The 20,367-nt window shown below is 38.3% G+C and overlaps 1 protein-coding gene across 1 annotated transcript in view; it reads left to right on the forward strand.

Annotated features, from left to right (window-relative positions):
• Positions 1 to 20,312, forward strand: part of C4H1orf87 (chromosome 4 C1orf87 homolog) — a 137,160-nt gene extending 116,848 nt beyond the window's left edge. The window contains 3 exon segments of the mRNA XM_024119951.1: positions 8,875 to 8,954; positions 12,223 to 12,430; positions 20,152 to 20,312. Coding sequence (XP_023975719.1) covers positions 8,875 to 8,954; positions 12,223 to 12,430; positions 20,152 to 20,312 — 449 coding nt within the window.
• Positions 20,313 to 20,367: the final 55 nt, after the last annotated feature.

The following is a 20,367-nucleotide window of genomic DNA, read 5'->3' on the forward strand; positions in this document are numbered from 1 at the left end:
CCATTGCAACAAAAAGAATAAAATACCTAGGAATAAACCTACCTAAGGAGACCAAAGACCTGTATGCAGAAAATTATAAGACACTGATGAAAGAAATTAAAGATGATACAAATAGATGAAGGGATATACCATGCTCTTGGATTGGAAGAATCAACATTGTGAAAATGACTCTACTTCCCAAAGCAATCTACAGATTCAAGGCAATCCCTATCAAACTACCACTGGCATTTTTCACAAAACGAGAACAAGAAATTTCACAATTTGTATGAAAACACAAAAGACCCCGAATGGCCAAAGCAATCTTGAGAACAAAAAATGGAGCTGGAGGAATCAGGCTCCCTCACTTCAGACTATACTACAAAGCTACAGTAATCAAGACAGTATGGTACTGGCACAAAAACGAAATGGAAATATAAACAAAAATAAACAAATGGGACCGAATGAAACTTCAAAGCTTTTGCACAGCAAAGGAAACCATAAACAAGATGAAAATACAACCCACAGAATGGGAGAATATATTTGCAAACGAAGCAACCGACAAAGGATTAATCTCCAAAATTTACAAGCAGCTCATGTAGCTCAATATCAAGAAAACAAACAACCCAATCCAAAATGGGCAGAAGACCTACATAGACATTTCTCCAAAGAAGGTATACAGATTGCTCACAAACACATGATAGGATGCTCAACATCACTAATCATTAGAGAAATTCAAATCAAAACTACAATGAGATATCATCTCACACTGCTCAGAATGGACAGCATCAAAAAATGTACAAACAATAAATGCTGGAGAGGGTGTGGTGAAAAGGGAACCCTCTTGCACTGTTGGTGGGAATGTAAATTGATACAGCCACTATGGAGAACAGTATGGAGGTTCCTTAGAAAACTAAAAATAGAACTACCATACGACCCAGCAATCCCACTCCTGGGCATATACCCTGAGAAAACCATAATTCAAAAACAGTCATGTACCACAGTGTTCATTGCAGGTCTATTTACAATAGCCAGGACATGGAAGCAACCTAAGTGTCCATCGACAGGTGAATGGATAAAGAAGATGTGGCACATGTATACAATGGAATATTACTCAGCCATAAAAAGAAACGAAATTGAGTTATTTGTACTTAGGTGGATGGACACAGAGTCTGTCATACAGAGTGAAGTAAGTCAGAAGGAGAAAAACAAATACTGTATGCTAACACATATATATAGAATCTAGAAAAAAAAATGGTCATGGGGACCTGGGGGCAAGACGGGAATAAAGACGCAGACCTACTAGAGAATGGACTTGAGGACACGGGGAGGGGGATGAGTAAGCTGGGACAAAGAGAGTGGCATGGACATATATACACTATGAAGTGTAAAATAGATAGCTAATGGGAAGCAGCTGCATAGCACAGGGAGATTGGTTTGGTGCTTTGTGACCATCTAGAGGGGTGGGAGAGAGAGGATGGGAGGGAAGGAGACGCAAGAGGGAAGAGATGTGGGGATATATGTATATGTATAACTGACTCACTTTGTTATAAAGCAGAAACTAACACACGATTCTAAAGCAATTATACTCCAATAAAGATGTTAAAATTAATTAATTAATTAAAATATAAACTCAAAATTAATTAAAGACCTAAATATAAGGCCAGACAGTATAAAACTTTTAGAGGAAAACAAAGTCAGAACATTCTTTGACATAAATCGCAGCAAGATCTTTTTTGACCCACCTCCTAGAGTAATGAAATAAAAACAAAAACAAACAAATGGGATCTAAGTAAACTTAAAAGCTTTTGCACAGCAAGGAAACTATAAACAGCATGAAAAGACAACCCTCAGAATGGGAGAAAATATTTGCAAATGAAGCAACCAACAAGGGATCCATGTCCAAAATATACAAACAGCTCATGCAGCTCAATAGCAAAATAAATAAATCAAATAACAAATAACAATCAAAAAATGGGCGGAACATCTATATTGACATTTCTCCAAAGAAGATGTATGGGTGGCCAAAGAGCACCTGAAAACATGCTCAATGTCACTAATTATTAGAGAAATGCAAATCAAAACTACAGTGAGGTATCATCTCACACCAGTCAGAATGGCCATCATCAAAAAATCTACAAAAAATAAATGCTGGAGAGGGTGTGGAGAAAAGGGAACGCTCTTACAGTGTTGGGAGGAATGTAAATTGATACAGCCACTATGGAGAACAGTATGGAGGTTCCTTAAAAAACTAAACAGAGAATTAACATATGACCCAGCAATCCCACTACTGGATATACCCCCAGAAAACCATAATTCAAAAGGATACATGTGGGAGTCCCCTGGTGCACAGTGGTTAAGAATCTGCCTGCCAGTTCAGGGGACATGGGTTCGAGCCCTGGTCCAGGAAGATCCCACATGCCATGGAGCAACTAAGCCTATGCACCACAACTACTGAGCCTGCACTCTAGAGCCCATGAGCCACAACTACTGAAGCCCACACACCTAGAGCCCATGCTCCACGACAAGCGAAGCCACCACAATGAGAAACCCACACACCGCAACAAAGAGTAGCCCCCTTCACTGCAACTAGAGCAAGCCTGCATGCAACAAGGAAGACCCAATGCAGCCAAAATTAAATAAATAAATAAATAAATTTTTAAAAAGATACATGCACCCCAATATTCATTGCAACACTATTTACAATAGCCAGGACATGGAAGCAACCTAAATGTCTATCAACAGAGGAATGGATAAAGAAGATGTGGTACATATACACAATGGAATACTACTCAGCCATAAAAAAGAGCAAACTAATGCCATTTGCAACAACATGGCAGGACCTAGAGATTGTCATACTGAGTGAAGTAAGTCAGACATAGAAGGACAAATATCATATGATACTGCTTATATGTGGGATCTAAAAAAGGGGTACAAATGAATTGATTTATAAAACAGAAGTAGAGTCACAAATGTGGAAAACAAACTTATAGGGACTTCCCTGGTGGCGCGGCAGTTAAGAATCTGCCTGCCAATGGAGGGGACACGAGTTCAATCCCTGGTCCAGGAAGATCCCACGTGCCACAGAGCAACTAAGCCCATGTGTCTCAACTACTGAGCCTGTGCTCTAGAGCCTGTGAGCCACAACTACTGAGCCTATGCATCACAACTACTGAGGCCTGCATGCCCTAGAGCCCACACGCCACAACTACTGAGCCCATGTGCCACAAATACTGAAGCCTGTGCACCTAGAGCCCTGTGCTCCACAACAAGAGAAGCCATCGCAATGAGAAACTCGCATGCCACAAGGAAGAGTAGCCCCCGTTCACCCCAACTAGAGAAAGCCCATGTGCAGCAACGAAGACCCAAGGCAGCCAAAAAAAAAAAAAAATGAAAGAAAGAAAACAAACTTACGGTCATCAGGGGATAAGTGGGGTGAAGGATAAATTGGGAGATTGGGATTGACATATACATACTACTCTATATAAAATATATAACTAATAAGAACCTGTTGTATAGCATAGGGAAGTCTACTCAATACTCTGCAATGGCCTATATGGGAAAAGAATCTAAAAAAAAAGAGTGGATATATCTATATGTATAACTGATTCACTTTGCTGTACACCTGAAACTAACACAACATTGTAAATCAACTATACTCCAATAAAAATTTTTAAAAATACAAAACAATATTTCTTTGAAAGCCATCGTTTGAAATTCAAATTGAACAACCAACAGAAAGAAGGAAAAACCCCTCTGTGGAAGATGTTAACACCTCATAAAATCTGTAGAATTATCCATACAGAATGTTCAGTTAGAAATAGTCATGAATGATACAAAACAGGACATGGATTTTCAAATAACTGTAATTTATATGTTTAAGAAAATGAATAAGATGAAGAATTTTCAGCCATTAATTTGAATCTATAAAAGGAATCAAATGGAATATCTAGAACTAAAAAATACAAAAACTAAATTTAAAAACTCAACAGATGGGTTTAATAGAAGATAGCTGAAGAGAGGATTAGTGAACTGGAATATCATTCAATAGGAAATATCCAGATTGAAGCATAAATGAGAAAAGATGATGGGATATACAAAAAAGAATGTATAAGAGACATATAGGAAATGGTGACACTATCCAACATATGTGTAATTAAGTCGCAGAAGGAGAGGAGGAAGAGAGTATAGATGAAGCAATATCTGAAGAAATTATGACTGAAAAATTTCCAAAAGGGATAAAAATATCTCAAGAAATGATACAAACTCCCATGAAGACAAACACAAAAGAGCTTAGACTCCTCCAAACATGGTATGTTCTAAGATCTAAAGTAGTATTTTACAAAAATGAAATATGACCCCAACTTTGAATCTCTTCACAGTGGAGCCTGTGAAGTGAGGGAAAGAAAGAAGGAGAGCAGGAAGCATGGAGCAGGGCTATAGCATGACTACTGATGGGGGAAAATTAGGAGGGAATGATGGTAACCTCAGAGGTTCATTGATCCTCTCAAACATTTTCTGATGGCCCATCACTCAAGATAGCACAGAAAAATGGCTAAGAGCTTAACCTCCCTTTTATTAAGGAAAAAAATATCCATAGTAATTCCTAGTTAGAACTACTTATACTGAAGGGACAGAAAAGCCAACTCAGTTTGTTTAGACAATAAAGAGATTTGGTTTATGTAACTTAAAAGTCTTGCAGCAGCAAGAGCTATAGACATGGTTTGATCTAGCCATTCAAGTGTCAGATCAAGGATCTGTTCTCTTTCTGGCTACCTGCTTGCTTTACCTGGTGTTGGCATCATCTTCGGCCTCTAAATGTTGGTGTCCCAACTGCTCTGGGCACTCCTGTAATAGCAAAATAGCTCTGGCAGCTATGTTCATCATATATTCACAGCACTCTCTTCTGGGAGGTCCTGCCAAGAAGGAGAGAACTTTACTAGCTAAGAAACTGTAACAGATATCTCCTCTCATCTCAGAGACTCAGACTGAGTTTCATGTCCGTCTTTGAACCAAGACTGTAATTGGGATACCAAAATAGTCTTCAAGGAATCAGAAACCAAGATTGGAGTTGGAACTAAGGATCATTCCCACCAAACCACAGCACTGGGATGAGGGAGGGGTGGCCCCTACAAAGCAAGATATCACTAGAAGGGCATAATGAAGGGTCACATGCATGGCCCATAAGGCCCTTTAGTTCTGCAAATATCTAACCCACTTTTCTCTTTTCATCCCGTGTCAGCTAGGCTCTTCTCTCAGCTGTTGCTTGAATGCACCAAATACTCTCTTCCTTGAGGCCTTTGCCCTTGTGATAGCTTCTTCCTGGAATGATCTTTCCCCAGACATTTGCATGGCTTTCTCCCTTGTTTCTCCACTCAGGACTCTATTTAAATGTCACTTCATAGAGGCCTTTGGTGAATTCTCTATCTAAAATAGCAACTGCAATTACTTTCTACCCCCATCATTGGCTTTAGTTGTGTTTCTAGCACTTATCACTACTTGACGTTATTTTTCGTACCTACTTGTTTGCCCTCACCACTGGAATGTACACTCCATGAGAAGATTCTGCCTTGTTCATTGTTGTGTCATAATAAGCATTTAACAAATGTTTGTTGAGTGAGTGAATGGGTTAGCATCCCAACCTAACCCTACCTCTGTCATTTCAAGCAGATAACTGAAACTTTCATTGCTCAGTCTCCTCACCTGTCAAATGGAGATATTTCTACCTCACAGTTATTCTTCAGATTAAGTAAGAAAACATGTGGGAAATGTCTGACATATATAGATATTCAACATATATATGTTTTCTTCTCACAAAAGCTTCATCCAGTAGATCCAATGAGGCCATATTCTTTCTTTCTTTCTTCTTTCTTTCTTTCTTTCTTCCTTCCTTTCTTTCTTTCTTAGAAAGTATAGTTGATTTACAATGTTTCAGGTATACAGCAAAGTGATTCAGTTATTCATATATATATATATATAATGTTTTTCAGATTCCTTTACACTATAGGTTGTTACAAGATATTGATTATAGTTCCCTGTGCTATACAGTAGATCCTTGTTTATCTATTTTATATATAGTAGTGTATATCTGTTAATCCCAAATTACCAATTTATTCCTCCCTTTCCTCTTGCCCCTTTCCCCTTTGGTAACCATAAGTTTGTTTTCTATGTCTGTGAGTCTATTTCTGTTTTATAAATAAGTTCATTTGTATCATTTTTTTAGATTCCACATATAAGTGATATCATATTATATTTGTCTTTCTCTACCTGATTTACTTTGCTTAGTATGATAATCTCTGGGTCCATCCATGTTGCTGCAAATGGCATTATTTCATTTTTTTAAGTCAGTTGTTATCTATTATGGCTTTACTTTAGTATAACCTGGGAATTTTTTAGAAGTCCCAAAGGGTTCTCACCCCTAGAAGATTCTGATATAATTGGTCTGTGTGACACCTAGGCATTGGTAATTTTTAAAGCTCCCCAGGTGGGAGCATTTTTGCAGCCAGTGCTGAAGACCACTGATTTCAAGTCATTAGTTGGGGTGGCAGAGAGATGGTAGGGCTGGCTGTGTAACTCTTAGAATCCACTGGAAGCCCTGTAAAACCTGGTCCTTCCAATACCTGGAAATCTCTAGAAGCCAGTTTGGCCTATTTCCTCCAGCACAAATCTTCAACTGGAAGCCTAGACAGATGGTTATTATTTATCCTTCCTGCTATGTTAGAAAGAAAAAAAATCAGCTCTGCCTCAGGTTTCTCAATTTTCACATGTGCAAACCATTACCTTTTAAAATATGCTTATAGGCATTAGGAGGGAGAAAGGGAAGCTTAAAAGAGACCAGGGAGACGAGCATGCATCTTCTTCTAATAGAACTTTTAGAAGTGCAGACAGTAGAGAAACTGGACCAGGACAAACTCTAAGTTCTAGATCTTATACTAAAAGGGATAATGCATGTGAACAGTGCCCACAAAAATGCCTGGCACATCATAATTAATGTAAAGTCCTCTTTTCTGGAGAAGCTAGATTGCTTAAGATCACATAAAATAACACAATAACAAATAATACTACCTTGTATTGGGCATCTTCCCTGTGTTAAGCATTTTATTAGGTAATTTTTTAAAATCTCCACAATATTATTGCAGAAAACTATTATCATTCCCTTTTCACAACTGACAAAATTAGGATCTGAAAGCTTGCAGCTGGTAAAGTGAAGCAGCTAGATTATAGCATTCAGATCTGACACCAAAGTTCATCTATAGCATCTGGATTAGGTATGGAAGGATAAAGAGAGAAATCCTTCCTCCCATAGGGCCTGAAAAGGAATGGGAGACACAGAACTATATATTCAGTGACTTTATTTTCCAAACCTCAGATTAGGGCACATGATCATCCATTTAGTCAACCAACATGCAATGAGTATTTATTTTAATGCTGGGTGCTGGGACTTCAGAGAAGCTTATGAAATCACATTGCCTTCTCCATCAAGAAACTGCGGGAGAATATTCATAATGAGTTGTAGGTGCAATGTTAAAAGTCTAACAAACGGCTTTTTAATCCAATATGTGAATTTATTTATATAAACATCCTTACATAGATAACACTATTAGTTAACATTTATTGAGTACTTGCTATGCTCCAAGTATTTGCTTTACATTTTCTAGTTCATTTAATCCTCACAATAACCTATAGATGGCGTTATTCCCATTTTACAGAAATGGAAACTGAGACACAAAGAGAACAAGTCCCTTGCCCTAAGTCATGCAGCTAATAGAGAAAGGAGCCAAGACTCAAACCCAAGGCATCTGACTTCAGAGCCTCTATTCTCCACCACTGTGTTATACTGTCACCCTCTACCTTTTGTTTAAAATTCATTGATTGAACCATTTTATTGAAAATAGCAACACCCAACTCAGAAACAATATGTATTTGTTAATGGCATATTTGAATTACACATTAAATATTGAAGCTGAAGCTCCCAGAATTCTATGCTGTGTAGTCGTCATACTGATTTATACAGTAAATGAATGTTGCCAAGTCTGATGGCAGGTGCTGAGTGATGAATGAATGATGCCCACAATAAGCCTTAGAGGATTTAAACTGAAGTTCTTTATGTCTCTTTCCTGCATCCTAAGGAAATTTCTTCTATTCATGAAGGCAGCAGCCTGAGCATCTAGCACCTGGACAGTAAAATCTCCTGGGTTAGGGATGCCATTCAAACCTCTTCCCATATAGGACTTCTGACCATTGAAAGGAACAAGGAAGGGAGAAGACAAAGGTTTTACATGATCCTTCAAGCGCAAACTTGGGTGGAAAGGGAGGCAGAAGTGCCTGCTTCTCTAAAAGGCAGCACCACAGGAAGAGGTCCCTTGCCACTTCCCAAACTGTAAAAGCCCTCCTGATTTAGGACAGTTCTACAGGCTGATGTCTCTGCTTATCTGGAACTCTCTGCTCTATGCACATGCCCACCATCACCTTTGCCTGGAAACTCCTATTCATCCTTCAGGTCCCCACTTTAAGTGTCACTTCCTCCAAGAAGCCTTCTCTGATCCTTCACCACTCCTACCCCTAGCCCAAAAGGAATTTATTTTCACATGTTCCTGTGTTGTGTTTATGGTAGTTTGTAATTAAATAATAATCTTGAGTTATTAATTATAACTATTATATAATTAAATAATTATAATTATTATATAATTAATTATATAAATTATTTAACATTTACCTCCTCTTTGTGAGCTTCATCAGGGCAGGAACTAGATCCTTCTTATCCACCAGTGTATCCCCATCACCATTTACAATGCCAATCACATAGCACAGCCTCAACATTTTCTTTGCCTGGGTGTATATGTGTATGTGTTAAAATGAAGAGACCAAACTAAAACCATTTTTTTCTTTCTCATCCAGGAAAGAAAGGAAAGGAAACCTCTGCTACTCCAGTGCATCCTGAAGTTAATGAGGTATCTCAAGGAAAAACTGAACATATGGTATGCAGCTGGGTATACAGACCTCGGCGAAGGGCTTCACCAATCCTTCGCCTTCTATTCACTGATGCTGGGTGAGGCCTTCCCTTCTGAATTTTTCATTTTCACCCAGTGCCTTGATATCAGACTACCTTTGACTTCAAGACTGTACTCCAGCAGAGAAGGAATACAGACAAACTCCTAGAGTGTGGTTGGTTTCTCTCCTAGCTGGTATGCATGCAGAAACCACTTATCACCACTCAGTGATGTGCTTGCCATTGGCCCCTGAAAGTTGAACTTGTAGCATGTGGACAGGTGTCCTTCCAGAGCCTGTGACCAGTCCACCAACTGCCAAAAGGATGGTTGTGAGACCTATTTTAACATCTTAAGTCCAGCTTCCAGAAATTTAGGGTGACCTTTTCCCCAGACATCACATTTTAAAATGTAATGTGCTCTTTGATTTAAAAAAAAAGAAAAGCTGGCAAGCAGTTAAAATTCATTTTAATATTCCCAGCACTTAACCAAGAGAAGATGTAGACAGAATTGAAAAACAGCCTGAGTTTCTCTGTTGTTGTTGTTTTTAAATGCCCGGATTAGAACATAATTCATCTTCAGATGAATTCATGCACTTCACACTTCGAAATATTTTAGAAAATAGTATCCATTTTGGCAAGCCTCTTGCCATGCAAGAAACAACAGCAAATGCTTTTCTCCTTGAGTGTTAAGTCTGCTGTGAATAAGATTATAAAAAATATATACTTTGCTCTTTTATTTTGCCTCTTGTTTGAGGATTTACTGCCTCTCTGCAATAATCGATTCTTCTCATATTCCTGTATAAGCAGCATTCGTTGTCCCACTTTTTAGAAAGGGGACTTGAAGCAGAAGTTTGATAAAGCAACTTTCCTATTGTTCCAGGAAAATCACTCATTTATTCATTCACTTATTCATTCCGTAAACATATCTTGAGAACCAACTATGTGACAGTCACTAACCAGAACTTGAAGATACATAAATGATTATCTCACAGGCCCAGGCTCAAGATCTTTAGGGGATGGGAGAGATACTCTAACAGATAATTACACTATCCCATAATAAGTGCTATGATGGATAAAGGGGCTACAAAGAATTGCCCCTCACCTAGGCTGGGGCTGTCAGGGAAGGCTTCCCGCAAGAAGTGAAATATGAGTTGGGCCTTGGAGGATGAGTAGGAGCCTAACGCATCAAGGCACAGGTAGCAAGAAGGACTTTTACAACAGAGGAAACAGCGTATATAAGGCATAAGGGCATCAAACAGCTGTATTTTTTTTTCTTGTTTTGTGTGGCTGGAGAAAAAGATGTATACATTGAAAGAAGAGAAGGAAGAACAGAACTTGAATGGTCTTATGGGCCAAGCAACTAATTTGGACTTCATCCTGACACAGTGGGACCAAAACTGTATAGGGTGTGTTAGTTAGTTAGTTAGTTATCTACTTACGTACTTACTTCCTAGGTTGAGCTTAATTCAGGCCCAGACAAATTCCCCCATTCCCTGTCTTTAGTGGTCAAAGAGAGTTGTTGAACTATCTGAAGAAATATACAATTATTTAAAGTCAGTTTCTCAGCTCTAAGGACCTCTTTGAACTTTCTAAAATCATCCACCAAACTGTATGCAAATGTGCATTTATCTGGGTAGATTATCTAAAGGTTTCATTGGATTTCTAAAGTGGTCCAAAGCTCTAAAAAGTATAAGAATCACTATTCTATTTACTTTATAAAAACTTTCAGCTTTTCCCAAAATAGAATTTATCAAAGTAGAATTCTTATATATTAATCTCTCAAAATGTACTGGTCACTGGTCATCCGTATGGGTACAGTTTGGTACAGCATTATATTATTTTAAACAAGACAATTCTTCACATTCCCCAGTAGCAGCTGAATCCATGTTTGTTAACTTGGCCTCTTATTGAAATTACTATTCTTTAGAGCAAGGGGATCTCTACAGCTTATATGTGAGAGGTTTGAGACAAGGTACAAAATTGGAGAAATTCAGGTATTTGAAATTTGGGAGAAGCACAGATGGTATACAAATTGGAAAGCCTAATTCTATGACAAATTAGTTAAGAATATTTGAATTACAATTAATATAACCAACTCTACCAACTTAATTTATTAGAAGGATAAGGAAGGAGCATACTATATATATATTATATATATGTGTATATATATATATATATTATATATATATACATATATCTCCCCGAGGATAGAAACATAACAATAAAATCAAAGACTTGAACCTTGAACATCATCATGACTTCTTTTATCTTCTCTCTTCTCTGCTGTCAGTTTCATATCCTCTCTGTCTCTCTCTTCTTACCTCTCAACCAGAATGATCTCTGTTTTCCTATCTCTGGCTTTAACTCTCACAAATGGTTCCAAAATCACTGGAAAATGTGTTAATTGAACATTTTGCATTAGATGCCCAGTCCTGCACTATATGCTTAGACACATAACGGTTCTCTCTACAGCCATATGGATTGAAAGGAGGGGCAATTCCTGGAAAACTGGGGTTGAGCAGATCAAACAATAGATGCTCACTCTCTCTACATGACAGGTGACAGAATGTCTTACATGGCTCTACTGACACTCATTTGTCTATTTATTCTAAAAAGATCTCTATTTTGTACTGGACATGGGGTTAGGATACAAAGATGAGCTAGATATAACCTCTATACCCTTGATCTAGTTTTGTGTCTACCATTCACTATATGATCTTAGTAAGTCACTTCCCCACTCTGGACTTCAGATTCCTTTGTTAAATGAATAGGAAAGACAGAACTAGAGGTGCCTTATGCTTTATTACAGTGAGCCCACAAGCCAAAGATAACACCACTATTGTTTCAATCACTTTTTGTCAAGAATCTCACACTCACGATCCAGAGGTTTTCCCACCAAGAAATTATAAGCATTGCCTATGGATCCCACTAGTATAAAACAGAGTAGAACATCACGAAAATCTCAGTCAGTTACAAAAACCTCTGTTTGTGTAAATCAGAAGTGCAAACTGAATAAAAGTCACAATTTTATCCTTCTCTTAAAGAAAAAAGAAAATATTCAACATAGTAGTCTATATCCAGCAACACTTGGCCGATATGGTCCTATGGTACAGAGGACTTGAAACTCATCCTCCATCTTTACAAAGCCAGACCTACAATAAATCTTGCTAGTTGTGTAGCCTCATGTTGGCCAAGATACTGGGGGAGCTCTGGGTTATGAATATGTTGCCAGTGAAATGTTTGTGTTGTTTTGGTAGAAAACTCCAGAAAAGGATTTGCAGCCAGAAAACCCTCCTGCTGAGACTTCAGCCCCCAAAGATCTCCTGAGCGCTTTGAAGATCAGGCCAGTCTCACAGCCTTTTGTCAGTCCAGTGATGAAAAACATGTCTGAAGAATGTGAGACATGGATCGACAGGCTCAGGAAGCTAGAAAATGCCTTCTACCTCTGTGATCTGAGTAATACAGGTGAAGTGTGCAGCTTACAGCTCATATGTCTTTTTTTTTTTCATTTTGCACTGGGCTCCACAAATTTTTTAAAATTAATTCTTATTGGAGTATAGTTGCTTTACAATGTTGTATTAGTTTCTGCTGTACAGCAAAGTGAATCAGCGAGATATATATATATGTGTGTGTGTGTGTGTGTGTGTGTGGGATGTGTGTGGTGTGTGGATGTGTGTGGTGTGGTATATATATATACATATATATATATATATACATATATATATATATATATATATATATATATATACATATATACACACTCTTTTTTAGATTCCCTCCCCATTTAGGTCACCACAGAGCACCGAGTAGAATTCCCTGTGCTATACAATAGGTTCTCATTAGTTATCTATTTTATATATAGTAGTGTATACATGTCAATCCCAATCTCCCAATTCATCCCACCTCCTCTTCCCCCCATGGTAACCATAAGTTTGTTTTCTACATCTGTTACTCTATTTCTGCCTTGCAAATAAGTTCATCTGTGCCATTTTTCTAGATTCCATATATAAGAAATATTATATGATATTTGTCTTTCTCTTTCTGACTTACTTCACTCTGTATGACAATCTCTAGCCCCATCCATGTCACTGCAAATGGCATTATTTCGTCCCTTTTTATGGTTGAGTAATATTCCATTGTATGTATGTACCACGTCTTCTTTATCCATTCAGGACGACCCTCAGAATGGGAGAAAATATTTGCAAACAAAGCAATCGACTAGGGATTAATCTCCAAAATATACAAACAGCTCATGCAGCTCAATATCAAAAAAAACAAACAACTCAATCAAAAAATGGGCAGAAGATCTAAATAGACATTTCTCCAAAGAAGACATACAGATGGCCAAAAAACATAGGAAAAGATGCTCAACATCACTAATTATTAGAGAAATGCAAATCAAAACTACAATGAGGTTCCACCTCACAGCAGTCAGAATGGCCATCATCAAAAAATCTACAAACAATAAATGCTGGAGAGGGTGTGGAGAAAAGGAAACCCTCGTACATTGTTGGTGGGAATGTAAATTGGTACAGCCGCTATGGAAAACAGTATGGAGGTTCCTTAAAAAACTAAAAATAAAGCTACCATATGATCCTGCAATCCCACTCCTGGACATATATCCAAAGAAAACCATAGTTTGAAAGGACACATACACCCCGATGTTCATTGCAGCACTATTTACAATAGCCAGGACATGGAAGCAGTCATACACCTTTCCATTTGTGTTGCAGTCTAAGAGTGGACAGCTCCCTCTCTTTCACTTCTTAAATACAATTTGTACATAAACCATGTGCCTGGCATTATGCTGAGCACAATCAGGAAACACAAAGATGAATCAGACATGAATCCCCCACCAGGTTGCTTACAGTTTCTCTGAGTCTAACCTACAATCCAACCTTGTAATTCCCCTGATTGAAATCATCAGCATGCCTGCTAACAGGATGAACTCTCAACTGTTTAGCAAGGCAAAAGCTGGTCCCTAGCCACTTGACCAGTATCTTCTCCTTCTATTGTAATTCTCTCAGCATATCCTACCCCATCATAATGAATAACTTGCCTTCCTCAAATGTGCCTTGCTTTCTCCTGTGGCTGTGCCTTTTCTATTTTAAAAAAAATAAATTTATTTATTTATTTTTGGTTGCATTGGGTCTTCGTTGCCGCCATGGGCTTTCTCTAGTTGTGGCGAGCGGGGGATACTCTTCGTCGTGGTACGCAGCCTTCTCATTGCGGTGGCTTCTCTTGTTGTGGGGCACGGGCTCTAGGTGTTGTGGAGCACGGGCTCTAGGTGCGTGGGCTTCAGTAGTTGTGGCACACAGGCTCAGTAGTTGTGGCTCACGGGCTCTAGAGCACAGGCTCAGTAGTTGTAGCGCACGGGCTTAGCTGCTCCGTGGCATGTGGGATCTTCCCAGACCAGGGCTCAAACCCATGTCCCCTGCATTGGCAGGTGGATTCTTAACCACTGCGCCACCAGAGAAGCCCATGGCTGTGCCTTTTCTAACCCTATGCCCTCTACCTGAGCTGTCTGCCTCTCCTCTCTCCCTGCCAACTCCCCACACTGTCCACCTGGCTAATTAATGCCTAAACACCTTTTATGTTGGAACTCAAGCTCCACTCCTCTGAGACTCCCATGATTTCCCCAGACAGATTTAGGCCAACCTTTATCTGGCCTCTTAGAGTTCTTTAACACCCATTATCATATTTGATATATTGTATTTTTCTATTTGGGACTTAGTACTATCTAAGTACTAATATACTTTTTTATCCTGAGTACCTTGCACAATTCTGTTCAACCCTTTTTTTAGGAAACAAATAAATGAATGTACATAAATAACTAAACCCAAAATAGAAGGTGATAAATGCCATTAGAGGGTGCTATGTGGGCATACAGACAAAGGAGAATTCCTTCCTAGTGAGGTGATAAGGTTATGTTAGTGTGAAATTGATCATTAAGGGAAAGTGCAGTTTGTATACAAAGGAATGAAATAGAGGGCCCTTCCTGGCAAACATGCAAGTTAGCCAAGCAAAGCATTATGTATGAAGCTCAATACAAGGAATTTGGTTTGAATAAAATACAAGGGCTATTAAGAAGAATATTAAATGAAAAAGGTGAAAATATAGGATGGGATCAGATCTAGGAAGGTCTTAGATGATGGACCAAGCAACTTGGATTTAATTCAAAGACAGTGAGCACATTGTGTTTCTAAGCAGGAGAGTGGTATGGTGAAATTGTATTTCAGAAAGGTCCTTGATGGCTATGTGCAGAATGAAGGAGAAGTTTAAAGCATAAAAAGGATACAGGATGTTATTGCAATGCTTAAGTGAGATAATGAAATTCAGAACTAGGTCAGAGACCTGTGAAATGGAAAAGAGGCAGCACATACAAAAACACATGCACTGAAATTGTTGTACTTAACTACATACTGTCGTTCATGAAGACTTAGCATTATATGTGGAGTCTAAAAATATGGAACACATAGAAATGGTGGTTGCCAGGAAATATGTGGAAATGTTGGTCAAAGGGTAGAAACTTTCAATTATAAGATAAATTCCAAGGATTTAACGTACAGCGTGGTGACTCTCATTAACAATATTGTGTTGTGTACTTGAAAGTTATTATGAGTAGAGCTTTAATGTACTCACCATAACAACAACAACAAAATGGTAATTATGGGAGGTAAAGGATTTGTTAACTAACCTTATTACAGTAAACATTTCATAATATATATGTGTATCAAATCATCACATTGTATACCTTAAACTTACACAATGTGATATATTAATTACATCTCAATAAAAAAAGTTAGTGTACACATTAGTACTTTCTAGAAGTAATCATATAACAGCACTAATGCCTTCTCATTCTCTGTATGTTTTTGTTTCATTTTGCTTTGAATTTCCAATGCAAGTTAATTCTAGACCATATGAAGTATGAATACCATATAATACCCAAGGACTTCTAATAACTATACCAAAGAGAGGGGGAAATGAAAATTTTAGATAAAAAATTCATCTAGATGAATTAGAAACTCATTTATTAAACATTTGTTATGAGCCCAGCCCTGTGCTAGAGGTTGGACTAGCAGGGAAACCAGAAAGGATGAGACATGGTCTCTGGCCTCAAGGAACTTTTAGGTAAGACACAGAGGCTGCCAATAGTTCAAAGCCAGTAAAAAAAATTGTAAAGACAGAATAAAGTATTATAATTAAAGACACAAACTAGACTTAAAGAGTCCAAAGAAAAGACAGAAGAGATGAAAAAAGCTCAGTGAGTACTCAGAGAGGGCTTCTTGGAAGAGAGAACTTGAGCTGAACCCAGAGGAGAGGTAGACTTTGAATAGCTGGGTAGAGCATTCTGAGTGTGAAACCATCTTCTGCAAAGGCTAGAAGGTGAGAATGAGTATGATGGGGAAGAGAGTGAGAAAGACAGGACTGACGGTCATGTTGGATTGGATAGTGAAGTTGAGACCCTATTGTGAATCCTGAAGGCTGGAGTGAGGCTTAATTCTCTACCCAGTGTCCACCAAAGGTCCCACCAGAGGAGAACACAGGGAAAGCTGAAATGGATCATTTAGGGAAGATACTGGGAAAAAAGGAGATCAAAAGTTTACTGAAATAACTTTTATTTCATGAGTCTGTGTATACATATCAAGACTGTGAGAGTGTTGATGGGGTTACAAACAAAAACAAAACAAAACCAAAAATCAGGTAGAGAGAAAAGACGTTTCCAAAGAAACAAATGCTGAGCTTTGATGATGGATGATGGATCATAAACTCAGTTGCTCAGAGACTCCCAAAGACTGGGACCTTTCTCATACTTCTGAACTGCTCTGGGGAAAAATGGAGTTTTGTTGACTTTGGGGCAGATTCTGGCAGATTTGAGATGACTTTCTCATGGCCTTTTCACTATTTATGCCTGTTTTCTCTGTTTCTATGAAATTCATTAGTTCCCCAATAGCCAAGGAATGTGTCAGCCAAATCTGGAAACATCTATAACTATCTTTAATGAGGAAAGAGGATTAACTGAGGTCATCTTGTTGGTTTATTAGCCACAGTATTTAGCAGACCACCATGGCCCTCCTCTAGACACTGAGCAGATATCCCTACTCTGCCCAATGATTAATCAGTGCTGTTTATTATGTGCAAGGAAATATATGTAGGCCAGGGCGTTCCTCATCCAGGGTGAAGGCAGAACATCCATCATCAAATTAGCATTTCTGGGAACCTACTCTGAGCTTATTCTTTAATGGAGGTTGTCAAGACAATATCCTTGAGGAGAAAGAATAAGGAATGACTATGAATAACTGGTCATGCTTTCTAAAGAAAGATGGGTGGTTGGGATAAATATTTGTGTGACTGGTAGATCAGGAATTTTCCCAGTGAACTGAGGGCTAGATAGGAAATATTTTAGAGTTCAAGGAGGCATAATGCAATGAGAGCCCTCAAGGACATGGGTCTGGACTTAATATACACTGCATCACTAACTCCTCACATCAACCACATGCTGAAGGGGTTAATGTCCTTATTTACAGAGGAGAAAGCCAAACTCAAAGTGATAAAATATCAGCAGGTGGGAAGTTGAGGCATAATTCTAACCCAGTTCTATTGGACTTCCCACTACACCAATCCCCCATGACATACCAGAAAGATCATGAGATTTTGTTTGTTGGTTTGTTTCTTTGTGTGTTTTTAACCAGATTCAAGTCCAGACTTCACCAATTACAGAGTCAAGCCTGTTTCCTCATCTATAAAATAGGACTGATAATAATAAAACATACCTCCCAGATTCGAGAAAGGATCCAATGAGATTTAAAAGTTCTTTATAAACTGAACATGAAGTGGATAGTAAAGAGGTTCTTATGTCTTTCATTCTGGTTCTAGTGGGACAAGGACAAGCTTCCCAACACTAAAATGGATGGTAGGGTTATTTTATGCAGCTGTCTTGGTCATCCCCTAATGACAGCAAATTAGACAGAGATAAATTTCAGTCAATGGACTTTTGTCTGATGCGCGAATACTCTACCAATGGTAAAACTTAGAAAATAAAAGAAAAGGCCCCCCCACACACCAGTGGTAATTCTTATATGCATTTTTAAACATTAATTCTAATTTTTAATGAAAATATAAACTAAATTATATATATATAAATAATTTCTTCTAATTAAAATATTTTCTTATGTATTTTAAGTAATATTGGTGATATAACTATTATAACTATCCTATAAAAATACCTACATTAATGAGTGCTTAATAGTTCTGGGCACTGTGCTAAGCACTTACTATTTTATTAATTTTCAAACAATTTAATTATCCCTATTTTAGAGTCAAGGAAACTGAGGCTCGAAAATTAAAGTAACTTCCTCAGTCAGACACTTACTCCAAAGCCCATGACTTATATTTCCAGAGGTAGAATATGAGGAAATGTCTTGAGGGATCCAACCTAGACCAGGTCAAGAGCCTCCACCCAATCCAGAAAATTGCAAAGATGCAATTGGCCAACTCAAAGAAAGATATTTCTTCAGAGGAAAGGACCAACATTCTAATAGGAGAAAGAGTCAGTTAATAAACCTGAATAGAATAGACAATTAATGAACAGTGGATTGGATAGGACGGGATGGGGTGAGATGGGATAGGATGGTATGGAATGAGATGGGATGGGATGGGATGGGATGCGATGGGATGGGATGGGATGAGATAGGACGGGAAGGGTCAGGACAGGACTGAACTGAATAGAACTGAATGGAATAAATCATATTAGGACCCCAGCTGTCTGCAGTCTGCTGTTAAAAACACTCATTAGAGAGCAGTTCAGAGGGGAGCATCATGCTCAACTGTCCTTGTACGTTTAAATCCAAACAGATCTCAAACAGAGATGACAGGTATCCACTATAGCCCAAATCTAATAGACTGGTCGTGGCTTTCTGCAAAATGAACAGGGAACCACTCCTTCTGGATTCTTTGAGAAAGAATTTCACAATCATTATTATAGTCTGCTCAAGTACAGGAGACTAGAAGAGCCACATGCAAGGGATTTATCTCACCCCTATAAAAGATATTTAAAAGCTTGACTCCTGTAGCGTAGATCTTCACAATTCATGGAAGATATTTAGAAAACAATCTGAGCCCTGCTTGAAACAATCTCTTTCCCCTCATTCTATAATACAGTATGGTGGTTAAATGCATGAACTAGAACAACCTTGGGCAAGTGGCTGCCCATCTCTATGCCTCAGTTTCTCTCTCTGTAAAATGGGTTGTTGTGTTAAGTGAGTTAATATTGGTAAATTGTTTGGAGGGGTGCTTGAAACATGGTAATTGTTATATATGAGTATCAGTCATTATTGTTATTGTTGTTTGTTGCACTCTAGTTAATTTCCTGCATCTCTTATCACCCCAACTGGTTGGTGATCTTCCTAGGATAACAGACCACTTCTCAAAATCCTCTCTATTCCCAAGCACAGTATCTGACATATATAAGCTCACAATTAAGGGCTTATGAATGAGTCATTGACCTTTGCTGTTGTTGTGTTCTACACTTAAACTCCTCTCTGCAACTATCAAAATCTACTTACCCTTAGCATGGACAACACATTGGCATTGGTACATATAACACGTGGGTACCAGAGTATGTCCTGTGTTAAGCACCACCATCTCTATTACACAGATCTAGACTCTAAGCCACAAGAAGTTAGGTGATTTACCTGTGATCACACAGGGAGTCACAGTAAATATATTTCCAGAAATGCATAAAAATGAGCTGTTTAAATCCTGCATGTCTAGGAAAATGTTTGGATATTTCAGTAAGATAAACATAAACTACAGCAGTTAGGAATTGTTTTTAGCCAGCACCCCACCATTTTCAAAACTTGGTCTTTTAAAGTTTTATGGCTATGAAGAACAAGCTAAAATCGCTTTAGAGTCTACCTATGGATTATATTGGACCCCATCTCCTCCCCAAAATCACCCTCAGATTCCTCTCAACACCTATGATGCATAGCCAGGATTGTAAATATCTTTTTAGGGTGTCACTTGGTTTTTAAGAAGCTTAAAATTTCAAAATATTAGCATTTAATTCTTGATCAGAAGTCATTCAAGCTAATGCATTTTCCTCTTTCTTGTTTGTTCTTTTAAAAATACTCTAAAAAAAAATACTCTTTTAAAAATCTCCCACCCACCCAACCCAATGGCAGGAGGTCTGGAGAAGGAACGAGCCAGATGCCTCATTCACAACTACAATCTCATTTACAACCTGTCCCTGAGCCCTCGGAAAATTGACCAAGCCTTGCGGAGATTCCATGCTGGAGAAAATATGCTCTTGGAGCCAGCGCTTCAGTACTTAAAGGAGCTATGATAACAAGCCCATATTGTGAGAACAGATGTTCCCTTTGTCTCCCTTTTTACCCGGA

The sequence above is a fragment of the Physeter macrocephalus genome, chromosome 4, assembly GCF_002837175.3.
Source record: "Physeter macrocephalus isolate SW-GA chromosome 4, ASM283717v5, whole genome shotgun sequence".
In the NCBI taxonomy this organism is placed as follows: Eukaryota; Metazoa; Chordata; class Mammalia; order Artiodactyla; family Physeteridae; genus Physeter; species Physeter macrocephalus.